We start from the raw sequence: 13247 nt of genomic DNA on the forward strand, positions 1-13247 counted from the left end.
CGCCATCTATGAGATTCAAACCGAAAACCTCTCACTTACAAGTGAAGAAAAATACCACTAGATCGTAATACTGAGTGGTTAAAATGATAACACAATTAATTTCTTATTATAAGAAAATAATATTAAATACTGATGTGGAAATAAGTCAAGGGACTTCAATAAAAAATTTAAAGACACAAGATTTCAGTCAAGAAAATGTCATCACATGGATTGTAAGTTGTAACCTAATTTTTGCATATGTGTATTAGAGTTAGGGTTCGATGATACACATTTTTGACACATATTTTGACATCCGTTTTTGTGTGGTCTACTTTGTAATGTATTTCAACAGTCCAACCGTCTATTTTTTATGTCCTGTCAAATATCATCTCTACTAGAAATCAGCCAAATTCGAAGTCATATGACCATTAGTTTAAATTTAGTGTTTGTTTGTAGAACCTTATTTGTTTATTTTCTTCACTACAAATGAATGTCTTAATGGTTTTGGATTTGTCTTTTTTTTTTTGTAAAGAATCTAATGTACTAAAATATAGATGGTTCAGATTGTTAAAATACATTATTAAATGGACCCTACAAAATGGGTGTCATAGTGTGTGTTAAATACGAGTGCCCCAAGATCCTAACCCATATATATATTAGACAATTGGAGCAAACCAGCTTCGACACCCAATAACTCCAAAAGGCCAACTCTTCCGAGCACTCAGTGGAGTTTTGTAGGTAGGACGATCGGTTGTAGACTCAAACATTAGCCGGTTGACTTTCAAAAACCCAACCCTCTGGTGTTCATTAATTCGGAATTACTTTTGTGTGAAGATGGCTCAACCACAATATGTTTCACATATGAGAATATTTCTACTCATCATTCTCAAGTAATGGTGATATCTATTACTCTATTTATCATCATTAGATGAGTTATGTAGTATATATATACAAATTTCAAAATTTAAATTCATATAACGATGATAAAAAGAATGTTAAATATTACCACTATTTAAGAACGATGATAAAAAGACACCCATAATATAATGGATCATGATATCCATAAACAGAATTAAAATCAAACAATGAATTCCAAATTTAGTCGTCGATCTCATGCACGGGTTAGGACTGTTAGGTTAGACCTTGAAGAATTCATCTTCCGTTCTCCCGCGCGCCTAATGAGACTTTGCTTTTGTCTCATCTCTGTTTTCGAATCTCATCGACTTTTGCTCTCATTTTCTTGTCTTTTCAGATTTTCCCGTCTGCTAACATCACATTCCATGAAAGTACCCCACGCTGCAGGCGATGGTTGAGTTTAAGAAAAAGATAACACTGATTTGGACACAAGCTGTTAGCTTGAGAATATTCAGATTATGAAAATAAATTGTGCAGTGCTCAAATGAAAGAGTGGTTAAGGTCGTACAATGAATGACATTTAATTGAAGGCCTTGAACATCAACCGTTTAGATCCCGAGATTTTGTGGTAGAGTCTCCAATGAGTGGTTGATGCCGTATAAACTGACTAATTAATTGTGTGACTAAAAAATTAAAGTATTGGAGTTATTTATGAATAATTAATTATTTAAAATCCTGCTATGTACTTTCTAAACATTATAGAAGGGATCATGATTGATAGGGCATGTTTGTGTGACCTTAAACACCCTGGAGAGAGGATCAACATAGAAAAGCTACTATAAACCACATATACAAACAGGAACCACTCTCAAAACTTAAATCTTACGCCCAACTAAATGGAGGAGCCGCTGCTCGACACAGCCTCCGGCAGCACCACCGAGTATAGCAATAAGCAGCTTATATACGAAGGTGAGAGCGAAGACTATGCCCCGGTGAGGAGCTTTGGTGCGTTGCGGCATATGTTTTGGATAGAGACGGTGAAGCTGTGGCAAATAGGCGGTTCGGCAGTTATCACTATCATGTGTATGTATGGGACTAACTCAGTCATCGTGCTCTTTGCCGGTCATCTCGGAACTATTGAGCTTTCCGCCATCTCCATTTCTCTTTCTGTCATTTCCACCTTCACTTATGGATTCATGGTACTTAATTAATCTTCTTCTCTTAATTCCTCATGTCGTAAACAAGTAGATCGTTCATCATAACTATTGTTTTGATTAGAGTGAAGTTTTATTGAAACATATGATACCCGTCAAAATAGTAGTATACCACATATACCATATATAAGTGGACAAGCATATATGTTATTTTGTGCTATTGTTATTGAATACGAAATCTTATTTGTTGGTGTGAAATGACTTGCTAGCTTGGGATGGGGAGTGCTCTGGAAACCCTGTGTGGACAAGCATTTGGTGCTGGACAAGTTCACATGCTTGGTATCTACATGCAACGATCATGTATAATTCTATTCGTAACCTCCTTCTTACTGTTGCCGATTTACATCTTTGCCACACCGATTCTAAAGTGTCTAGGCCAAGAAGACGACATAGCAAATGAAGCCGGAAAATACACACTCCAAATAATCCCCCAGTTGTTCTCACTTGCCATAAATTTCCCAGCTCAAAAGTTCCTCCAGGCTCAGAGGAAGGTGAAGGTACTGGCATGGATTGCAGTGTTGGCCCTGGTCATACACATTGGAATGCTAGCGCTCTTCATATATGTGTTTGATTGGGGCATATCGGGGGCAGCTGTGTCATTTAACATCACAAGATGGGGGATTTCAATTGCTCAAGTTGTCTATATTATGGGTTGGTGTAAGGAGGGTTGGACTGGATTTTCATGGCTGGCATTCAATGAGATTTGGGCATTTGTGAGACTTTCTCTTGCCTCTGCAGTCATGCTCTGCCTGGAAATTTGGTACATGATGAGTATACTCCTTCTCACAGGCGGTCTTTCTGATGCAGTTATAGCCGTTGGTTCCCTTTCTATTTGGTAATTAACATCTTAATTCTTCCCTTTTCAATTAGTGAACTTTACCCTTTTTGTTACCTAAGGCTGGTATGCCATTCGGACAATATTCTAAGCCAATAATGCAATGTCATTTAAAAAATCTGAAAATATGTCTTTAGCCCCTGAAACTCAATTTTCTCCACAAAAAATCCGACATAAGATTTTTACTTAAACAAAACCCATTGACTAGATTCCACATAAGCAAATTCATTAATTATGTTTGACTTTATACATTTAAAAGTTTTTGGATGGCTAAACTACCCCTATTTTAATGTTTGATGCGGATTGTAAGGGAGAATTAATGATTTTGCAAAAATAACAAAAAATAATGTTATAAATTCATTGCCTAATACATAATAACAATAAAACATGTGTAATATATGCAATAATACATGCTTAATAAGGTCAATAAAAATATTATACTAATTAATTTACCTATATGTAAATTTATGATTAGCAAATAACTTATATTTTGTAGGTAAACTCCTTCATTTGTAGGCAATTTATTTCCATGTACTATTACATATATATATTTGGCAAAATTTATTATTATAAGATATATGTATAAATACTAGGTAAATTAATTTTAATCAAATAACTACTTTGTTTTGTAAGTAAATGAATTTTGAATCAAGTAACATTCCTTTATTATGTAGGTATTTTATTTTGCATGTATCAATATCATATATATTGGGCATATTTTATTATTATATGTACAAAATAATAGGTAAATTAGTATTGCATAAAATAACATTGTTTTATTATGTAGGTAAATTATTTTGCATGTATTTTGCAGATATTGGGTTTGCTTTATCATGTACTAAATTATTTCACATGTATTTTACATATATTGGGTAAATTATGTTGCTTTTTTTAAGCAATCTAACATTTTAAAATTTTAGTAGTAGGTGCACTAAATGAATCAAATAACATTAATTTTTTGTAGGTAAATTATTTTGCATGATTTTTTTACATATGTCAGGCATTTTTTTTATGACATATGTGTGTGTCAAATTATATAAATAAAGAAATATATATATATATATATATATATATATTTATATGTTGAACTTATAGTAGTACTATATACTTTTGAACTTGTGTGTCTATATATATATATATATATATATATATATATATATAAAAATATAATATAATAGTATGTGCAATAAGTATTTGTTCATTATAATTAAGGTGAGTAATAACATTTATTAATTTGATTTGAATATTGTAGCACAAGTTGTAAATATTTTGTAATAATAGGTCAATTATTTTCCTACTTGGCAATCTTTTTTAAATTTGGATTTTATTTGGATGTTTAATAGTAGGTGGGTTTTTGTCAAGGAAGTAAGAGTTGTAAGAGTCTGTATCTAAAAAACCCTTTAAAAAATGTAGACACATGACAATGTATTATTGGCTTGGATTATCGCTACAGCGATGTATCCAATGTATTTCCCTTTTCATGGTACATGAGCTTTTGATTACTAATAGCATTTTTTTTGTTTCCTTAGCATGAACATCAACGGGTGGGAAGGAATGTTGTTTGTTGGACTAAACGCCGCAATAAGGTGAAACATTGGACAAGTAGTTCGCTGGTGTTTACCTTGCAATAATCCTTGACTATTTTGGATTATTTATGACACCGTTCTTTTTTATATAGCGTTCGCGTCTCCAATGAGCTTGGGTTAAAACGTCCTAGAGCAGCTAAATACGCTGTTTATGTGACAGTAGCTCAGTCTCTCTTAATTGGGCTTCTTTTCATGGTTATTATTTTAATAACCAAAGACTATTTTGCCGTAATTTTCACAAGTGACAAAGAGTTGCAACAAGCAGTTGCTAAACTTGCATACCTTCTTGGTATAACTATGGTGCTCAACAGTGTTCAACCAGTAATATCAGGTATCTATTTGACAAGTCACAATATATGTGTTATGCATGTTATCGTATTATATATAACAAAGAACAAACGTTATATTCTCAAAATCGATATTGTGTGTGAATGTGAAAGCATGATATGATGCCACGTTTTCTTGTTCTTGTAGGTGTTGCAATTGGTGGTGGATGGCAGGCAATGGTAGCTTATATAAACTTGGGTTGTTACTACATCTTTGGACTTCCTCTTGGATACGTTCTTTGCCATGTTGCAAATTTAGGAGTCGCGGTAATTATATTATTTCTTTTCTTTCAATGATGCCAAGTTAATTTGGCAACTCCCACACCAAGTACTTGATGAGTTATTTGATTAATATTGTAGGGACTCTGGGGGGGCATGATATGTGGAACTGCTCTCCAAACCATCCTTCTGCTAATTATACTTTACAAAACAAACTGGAACAAAGAGGTAACAGTTTCAAGTCTCTTCAACTTTGGTTACTTCGTTCATTTCATTGCTTATTCATATGAGATTTGAAAAAACTTAATAAAATGTAAAAAGAAATATATTTTAATTATAATTTTGTTTCCTCTGTTCTAAATTTCCTTAATGATTCATATTGAAATAAAATTGCAGGTGGAGCAAGCAACAAATCGTGTCCGGAAGTGGGGAGGGCAAGACATCAAAACTGCCAACGGAGCTAAAAGTACTTGAAATTCCCTTTTCTTTTTATGGGGAGAAAACAAGTGAACGAGGAAGGCAGCTCAGTCGGTGGCAAGATTGAGAGGTGATTGCGCCGGCGGCGGGTGTGGGGTGAAAGGAGGTGGGTGTTTGTCGGGGTTGCATCGGCGGGGAAGCTTGGATGGCTGTTGTGTGTGCGTATGTGTTTTGTTTATTCAGAACTACGTTGAGATTTCAGCATGCCCTTAATTTGTAAACTCAGACATTAGCCGGTCGAATTTCCAAATCCCAACCCATGGGTGTACATTAATTATTCAAAACTACTCACGTGCGAAGATGGCTAATGCACATTATATTTCACGTAAAAAAATATTTTTGCTCACCATCCTCAAGTGATAGTGATGCTCATCACCCTATGTATCACCGTTAGAAGAGTTTAAATTTTTAACTTTGTGTAGTTGATAGACGTACAAATCTCAAAATTTAAATCATTTAACGATAATAAATATGGAAAATTAGAATCCCCTACAGTTTTTCTATATAATTTAGATTAAACATCTGTGCCTTTTTAAAATTTGATTAAAGTGCTTTGACCAATAGTCACCTCTATTTTTTAAAAGTAAAATAATTTTTCAATTTATCATTTTATCTGCAGGATACACTTTTCCTTATTTAGTGGAGATATTAGTAATTAAACTATATTTTCTCTTCTTTCAAATATGTTTTTTCGATCACAATATACATATATATATATATATATATATATTTTGTTATGCAAACATTTAATATTAATTCTTTTTCCAAATGGTTTTTTCTTTTTCAAATAGTTGGTGATCAACATAAAAGCTCCATGTAATTTTTTTAATTTTTTTTTGAAATTATATTTTTTTAAATATAGTTGTTGACGAATTATTATTAGGCATAATATATTACATATATATTATCTGCGAGTATGTTTGAATTTACAAAAGTAATTAATTGGTACGTTTGATTTGATACATATTCTTAATATTGGTACATTATTTTTATTTTGGTACGTTTTATTTTGTACACATTGTGTATTGGTATGTTTATATTATTCTCAATCCTATTTCTCTTAATGTACTAAAAGAAAACCTCATTTCGGTACGTTTGATTTTGGGGGTTTAAAAATATTTTAAACTATTTTGGAAATAAAATATCTTCAATCATAGATAATTATTGCTAAATTGTAGTATTATTGTGAAAATAAATTGAATCTAACCAACTTTTTTGATTTTGTTTTTGTTTTTTTTTTTTACAATTATCTTTAACAGAGCAGAGTAATCAAAATGCTAGATTATAGGAAATTTGTTACAATATAATGTGCATATAGCACCAAAATTATGATAAAAAAAAAAGTTTAATCAAATCACTAAAAGGCATGGATGTTTGATTTAGAAAATTCAAAACTGAGACGCATATATCAAAAGATCCCTAAATAAATAAGGTAGTAAACATTATCATCACTTGAGAATGATGATAAAAAATGCTGCCATAATATAATGGATCATGAGATCATAAAACATAATTAAAATCAAGGGAGACTTTGGATGCGGTCCCTAACTATCAATATTCTTTGACTAAAACCTTGTTGGTTTTCAATTTTTGATCGAAGTCCTTAAAATTAATGTGATAATTTATTTTTTTGTATGTTACTATATTTTTTAAATAAAAAATTGAAATTTATAGTTGTTTATATTAATGAGATTTTAAATAAAAACCCATAATTTGTGGGATTAAAAATATTAAAATATAAAAAATTATTGTACCAAAACATGGGTACATTCTTCAAAACAACAAAAAAAGAAGAAGATATTAACCTTAATAACATAAGTAAATTTCTTCGATTAAACTTGACATGGATACTTTCTCAAATCAAAGAAAAAGAATGTACTCATACAAGTTTAAAAATGGATTAGAAAAAAATTAAATAGATTTTATATTAAAAAAAAGCGTACATTTTACATATAACAAATTGATATATTTAAGAATGGGTACATTTTTAAGATAAAAACATTTGAAAAATTACATGAATGGGTACATATAAGAAATTGAAAACATTTCTATAAAAAACTAATGGTACAAACTTATTCTAATTTTTTATTTATTATGGAAATGTTTTGAATTGAAAATTAGTTAGGAGTGTAATAAAGGTGTGAGTATTAAAATCCTAAATCAATTATTAATTTTTATTTTTAAAAATTATGTAACTGACATGGTAATTCATTATTACATTAATACTAGGGACTTGGATCAAAATCTGAAAACTAATAAGGTTTCAATCAATAAACATTAGTAACTAGGGACCGGATACTAATTTTTCCTAAAATCAAACAATAAATGGTTTTTTTTATATTACAAATGGTCTCTGAAATTGACCCTCACCATCAAGATGATCATTGGAATTGAAAATCAATCAATGTAGTGCTTGAAAATAGGTGTCACAAATCAATGTGGTCCTTTCGTCACAATTCTGTTAAGTGCTAATGTAGCACATAAATTGGCCCCGTAAGTCTTTTTTTCTCACAAATGGTCCCTAAAATTGACCCACGAAATCAAAATGGTCCCTGAAATTGAAAATTGATCAATGTAGTCCCGCAAATAAGTGTCTCAAATCAATATAGTCCTTCCGTCATAATTCTGTTATGTGCTGATATGACACATAAATGGACCACACAAGTCTAATTAAATTTAAAAAATTACAAATAGGCTGAATAATTTAATAGTTAATAAAAACAATTGTCAATAAAAAAATCCAGCCCTACAATCATCTCTGATCATAGTCCACATTTCTCTACCTCATTCTCTCTATTCTTTGGAAAAGAAAAAAAAAAAAAATCTCAATACACCCATCTTTACACACTTCGACACCCTTCACTGAATTGAATTAGGGTCGAGATCACCTTTGGTGATGGTTTGGCCAATTGGCAACGACTTCTGGGACATCATCGTTAATATTTAGGCGATCAACATCGTCGCAACCTTAATCTTGGAGAGCTTGTTCAACAGTTCCTTGGTGGTCTGGTGATGCAAAGAATGACAAGGTCTACCTTGAGATAATGTGGTTATAACTGAGGTGTGTCTATTGTTGATTGAAAACTATTTCCACACCCCCTCTTAGGCCTTGGTTAAGCCTTATGCCTTTGAGAATTTATGGAAGGGATCTCTCTTTGGAGTAGGCCCTACAATAAGGAAAAAAAAAATTATTGTACAAAAAGGTATTTAGACAACTTTTTAAATTAATTATTAAACCCACATCAACACATAACAAATTATTTTACAAAATTATGGCGGAATGATCATACTGATTTGCGACACCTATTTTCAAGGATCACATTGATAGATTTTCAATTTCAGGGAGCATTTGGATGGTGTGGGTCAATTTCAAGGACCATTTGTAATAAAAACCCGTAAATCTTGTGGGGCCCATTTATGTGTCATATCAGCACTTAACAGAATTTTTAACATAACTATGATGGAAGGACCACTTTAATTTGCGACACCTATTTTCAAAAATTACATTGATTGATTTTTAATTTTAAAGACTATTTTGATGATAATGGTCAATTTCAAAGACCTTTTATGATAAAAATCTAACAATAAATTCCAACCTAGTCGTCGTTCTCATGCATGGGTTAGGACTGTTAGGTTAGACCTGGAAGGATTCATCCCCCCCTCCCCACCCCAAACCACCCAACCCCCACCCCCACCCCCACCCCCACGTGCCCCCCGCCACATGATCCTTGCTTTTGACTTATCTCTTTGTTCCACACTACCATCCACCCTTATTTTCATTTTCTTGTTTCATCCTCAAGTGTTTCCTGTCCGTTAATATCAGGCTATGGTTTAGTTTAACAAAAGATAATTCTAATTTGGCCACAAGCCGCTAGTTAGAGAACATATCTGATTTGACCGCAAGCTTTTAGTTTGAGAAAATATCTGGTATGGTAAGGCGATTGTTGGACACTTAGAAGTAGAATAAAAATGATTTAGATTATGAGCTTAAATTCGGAGTGTAAATGAATAAGTGATAAATGTCGTATTATGAAAGATATTTAATTAAGACCTAGAACATTAACCATTCAGATTTCGAGATTTTGTGGTGGAGTGTCAAATGAGTAGTTGAGTGAAAAATTGAAGTGCTTAAGTCAATTATTAAGTAATTATTTAAAACTTATCGACGTACTTTCCAAACAGTACATAAGTGACCCTATATAAGTGAATCATGATCGATAGTGCATCTTTGTGTGACTGTAAAACACCATGTAGAGAGGAACAATAAAGAAAAGTTACTATAAACCACATACAAATAGTTACCAAACTCTCAAACTTGAATATCTTACGCCTAACTAAATGGAGGAGCCGCTGCTCGACCCAGCCACCCGCGGCACCACCGAGTTGAGCAATAAACAGCTTATGTACGAAGGTGAGAACGAAGACTATGCGCCGGTGAGGAGCTTTGGTTCGTTGCGGCGTATGTTTTGGATAGAGACGGTGAAGCTGTGGCAAATAGGCGGTTCTGCAGTTATCACTATCATGTGTATGTATGGGACTAAGGGCTGGTTTGGTATTGCTGTGCTTTGAAAAAAAAACGGCTTCTGCTGTGCTGTGAGAATAAGCAGCTGTGAAATAAAGCAGCAGAGTGTTTGGTAAACTTTTTTGTAAAAGTGCTTTTGAAAAAAAAAAAGCAGTATTAGAGTGTTTGATAAACTTTTATGTAAAACAGATGTGAAAAAAGCCAGTTTTTCAAAGCTAGGTTTTGCAGCTTCTTGTTTTTAGCTTTTTTTCATCCAAAACTGTGAAAAAAAGCTGAAACTGAGTGTTTACCAAACACAAAAACAGCTCCCAGCTTTTTTTGATAGCAGCTTTTTTCAGAATCACCTCAGTACCAAACCAGGTCTAACTCAGTCATCGTGCTCTTTGCCGGTCATCTCGGAACTATTGAGCTCTCCGCTATCTCCATTTCTCTCTCTGTCATATCCACATTCACTTACGGATTCATGGTACTTAATTAATCTTCTTCCCCTTAATTCCTTCTGACTTAAAATAAGCACAGTATGCTAGTAGATCGTTCATCATAACTATTGTTCTAAAGGTAAATTTTGTTGAAACATATGATACATGTCAAAATAATAGTATACCACATTTGTATGATACATGTGGCAAACATATATGTTATGTTGTCAGATTATTAGTGTATACGAAATCTTATTTGTTTGTTGTGAAATGATTTGCTAGCTTGGGATGGGGAGTGCACTGGAGACCCTGTGTGGACAAGCATTTGGTGCTGGACAAATTCACATGCTTGGGATCTACATGCAACGATCATGTATAATTCTATTCGTAACCGCCTTCTTACTCTTGCCGATTTACATCTTCGCCACACCGATTCTAAAGTGGCTAGGCCAAGAAGATGACATAGCGAATAAAGCCGGAAAATTCACACTCCAAATAATCCCCCAATTGTTCTCACTTGCCATAAATTTCCCAGCCCAAAAGTTCCTCCAGGCTCAGAGGAAGGTGAAGGTGCTGGCATGGATTGCAGTGTTGGCCCTGGTCATACACATTGGAATGCTAGCGCTCTTCATGTATGTGTTTGATTGGGGCACATTGGGGGCAGCTGTGTCATTTAACCTCACAAGATGGGGGATTTCAATTGCACAAGCTGTGTATATTATGGGTTGGTGCAAGGAGGGTTGGACTGGATTTTCATGGCTGGCATTCAATGAGATTTGGGCATTTGGGGGGGGGGGGGGGGGGGGCTGTGGTGGCGGCATGATATGTGGAACTGCTCTCCAAACCATCCTTCTGCTAATTATACTTTACAAAACAAACTGGAACAAAGAGGTTACAGTTTCAAATCTCTTCAACTTTGGTTGCTTCATTTCATTGCTTATTCATATGAGATTTGAAAAAACTTAATAAAATGTAAAAAGAAACATATTTTAATTATAATTTTGTGTCCTCTGTTCTAAATTTCCTTAATGATTCGTATTGAAATCAAATTGCAGGTGGAGCAAGCAACAAATCGTGTCCGGAAGTGGGTAGGGCAAGACATCAAAACTGCCAACGGAGCCAAAAGTACATGAAATTCCCTTTTCTGTTTATGGGGAGAAAACAAGTGAACGAGGAAGGCTCAGTCGGTGGCAAGAATGAGAGGTGATTGCGCCGGCGGCGGGTGTGGGGTGAAAGGAGGTGGGTGTTTGTCGGGGTTGCATGGGCGGGGAAGCTTGGATGGCAGTTGTGTGTGCGTATGTGTTTTGTTTATTCAGAACTACGTTGAGATTTCAGCATGCCCTTAATTTGTAAACTCAGACATTAGCCGATCGAATTTCCAAATCCCAACCCTCTGATGTACAGTACATTAATTATTCAGACTCACGTGCGAAAATGGCTAAGGCACATTATATTTCATGTAAGAAAATATTTTTGTTCACCATCCTCAAGTAATAGTGATACTCATCATCTTATGTATTACTATTAGACGAGTTTCAATTTTTAAATTTGTGTAGTTGATAGACACAAATCTCAAAATTTAAATAATTTAACGATAATAAATAAGGTAGTAAACATTATCATCACTTGAGAATGATGATAAAAAATGTTGCCATAATATAATGGATCATGAGATCATAAAACATAATTAAAATCAAGGGAGACTTTGGATGCGGTTCCTAACTATTAATGTTCTTTGACTGAAACCTTGTTGGTTTTCAATTTTTTATCAAAGTCCCTGAAATTAATGTGATAATTTATTTCTTTGTATGTTACTATATTTTTTTAATTAAAAATTGAAATTTCTAGTTGTTTATATTGATGAGTTTTTAAATAAAAACCCATAATTTGTGGGATTAAAAATATTAATATATAAAAAATTATTGTATCAAAACATGGGTACATTCTTCAAAACCACAAAAAAAAAATAAAAATAAAAATAAAAAGAAGAAGAAGAAGAAGATATTAGCCTTAATAACATTAGTAAATTTCTTCGATTAAACTTGACATGGATACTTTCTCAAATCAAAGAAAAAGAATGTACTCATACAAGTTTAAAAATGGATTAGAAAAAAATTGAATAGATTTTATATATAAAAAAAGGGAACATTTTACATATAACAAATTGATATATTTAAGAATGGGTACATTTTTAAGATTAAAAAAATTTGGAAAATTACATGAATGGGTACATATAAGAAATTGAAAACATTTCTATAAAAAAAAAAATTAATGGTACAAACTTATTCTAATTTTTTATTTATTATGGAAATGTTTTGAATTGAAAAGTAGTTAGGAGTTTAATAATGGTGTGAGTATTAAAATCATAAATCATAAATCAATTATTAATTTTTATTTAAAAAAATTATGTAATTGACATGTAAATTTATTATTACATTAATGCTAGGGACTTGGATCAAAATCTGAAAACTAACAAGATTTCAATCAATAAACATTAGTAACTAGGGACATGATACTAATTTTTCCTAAAATCAAACAATAAAGGGTTTTTTTTTTTAATCACAAATGAATCCTGAAATTGACTCTCACCATCAAGATGATTCCTGAAATTGAAAATCAATCAATGTAATCCTTGAAAATAGGTGTCAAAAATCAATGTGGTCATTTCATCACAATTCTGTTAAAAATTCTGTTAAGTACTGATTTAACACATAAATTGGCTCCATAAGTCCTTTTTTCTCACAAATGGTCCCTAAAATTGACCCCCGACATCAAAATGGCCCCTGAAATTGAAAATTAATCAATGTAGTCCTGC

At 32.7% G+C, this 13247-nt stretch overlaps 2 protein-coding genes across 2 annotated transcripts; both read left to right on the plus strand.

Moving 5' to 3' along the window:
- Positions 1-1546: 1546 nt before the first annotated feature.
- On the plus strand, positions 1547-5785 carry LOC137720273 (protein DETOXIFICATION 35-like). Its single transcript, XM_068459321.1, has 7 exons — positions 1547-2033; positions 2258-2883; positions 4413-4469; positions 4562-4800; positions 4944-5062; positions 5156-5242; positions 5411-5785. Exons 1-7 carry the CDS (start codon positions 1731-1733, stop codon positions 5486-5488), a joined length of 1509 nt encoding a protein of 502 aa, XP_068315422.1. The 5' UTR covers positions 1547-1730; the 3' UTR covers positions 5489-5785.
- A 4044-nt stretch (positions 5786-9829) lies between these two features.
- Positions 9830-11221, plus strand: LOC137721091 (protein DETOXIFICATION 35-like; the record flags this gene model as incomplete). Its single annotated transcript, XM_068460208.1, has 3 exons — positions 9830-10043; positions 10352-10479; positions 10715-11221. Coding segments are annotated over exons 1-3 (849 nt in total), but the record flags the coding sequence as incomplete, so codon positions are not given.
- Positions 11222-13247: the final 2026 nt, after the last annotated feature.

This window comes from Pyrus communis, chromosome 16 (genome assembly GCF_963583255.1).
Source record: "Pyrus communis chromosome 16, drPyrComm1.1, whole genome shotgun sequence".
NCBI classification, from domain to species: Eukaryota; Viridiplantae; Streptophyta; class Magnoliopsida; order Rosales; family Rosaceae; genus Pyrus; species Pyrus communis.

Bases quoted from the DNA above. Each gene is read 5' to 3' on its own strand.
- LOC137720273 (XM_068459321.1), top strand. From the start codon at position 1,731: ATGGAGGAGCCGCTGCTCGACACAGCCTCCGGCAGCACCACCGAGTAT. The intron at 2,884-4,412 runs GTAATTAACATC...TTGTTTCCTTAG, and splicing joins GTTGGTTCCCTTTCTATTTG to CATGAACATCAACGGGTGGG. The intron at 5,243-5,410 runs GTAACAGTTTCA...ATAAAATTGCAG, and splicing joins AAACAAACTGGAACAAAGAG to GTGGAGCAAGCAACAAATCG.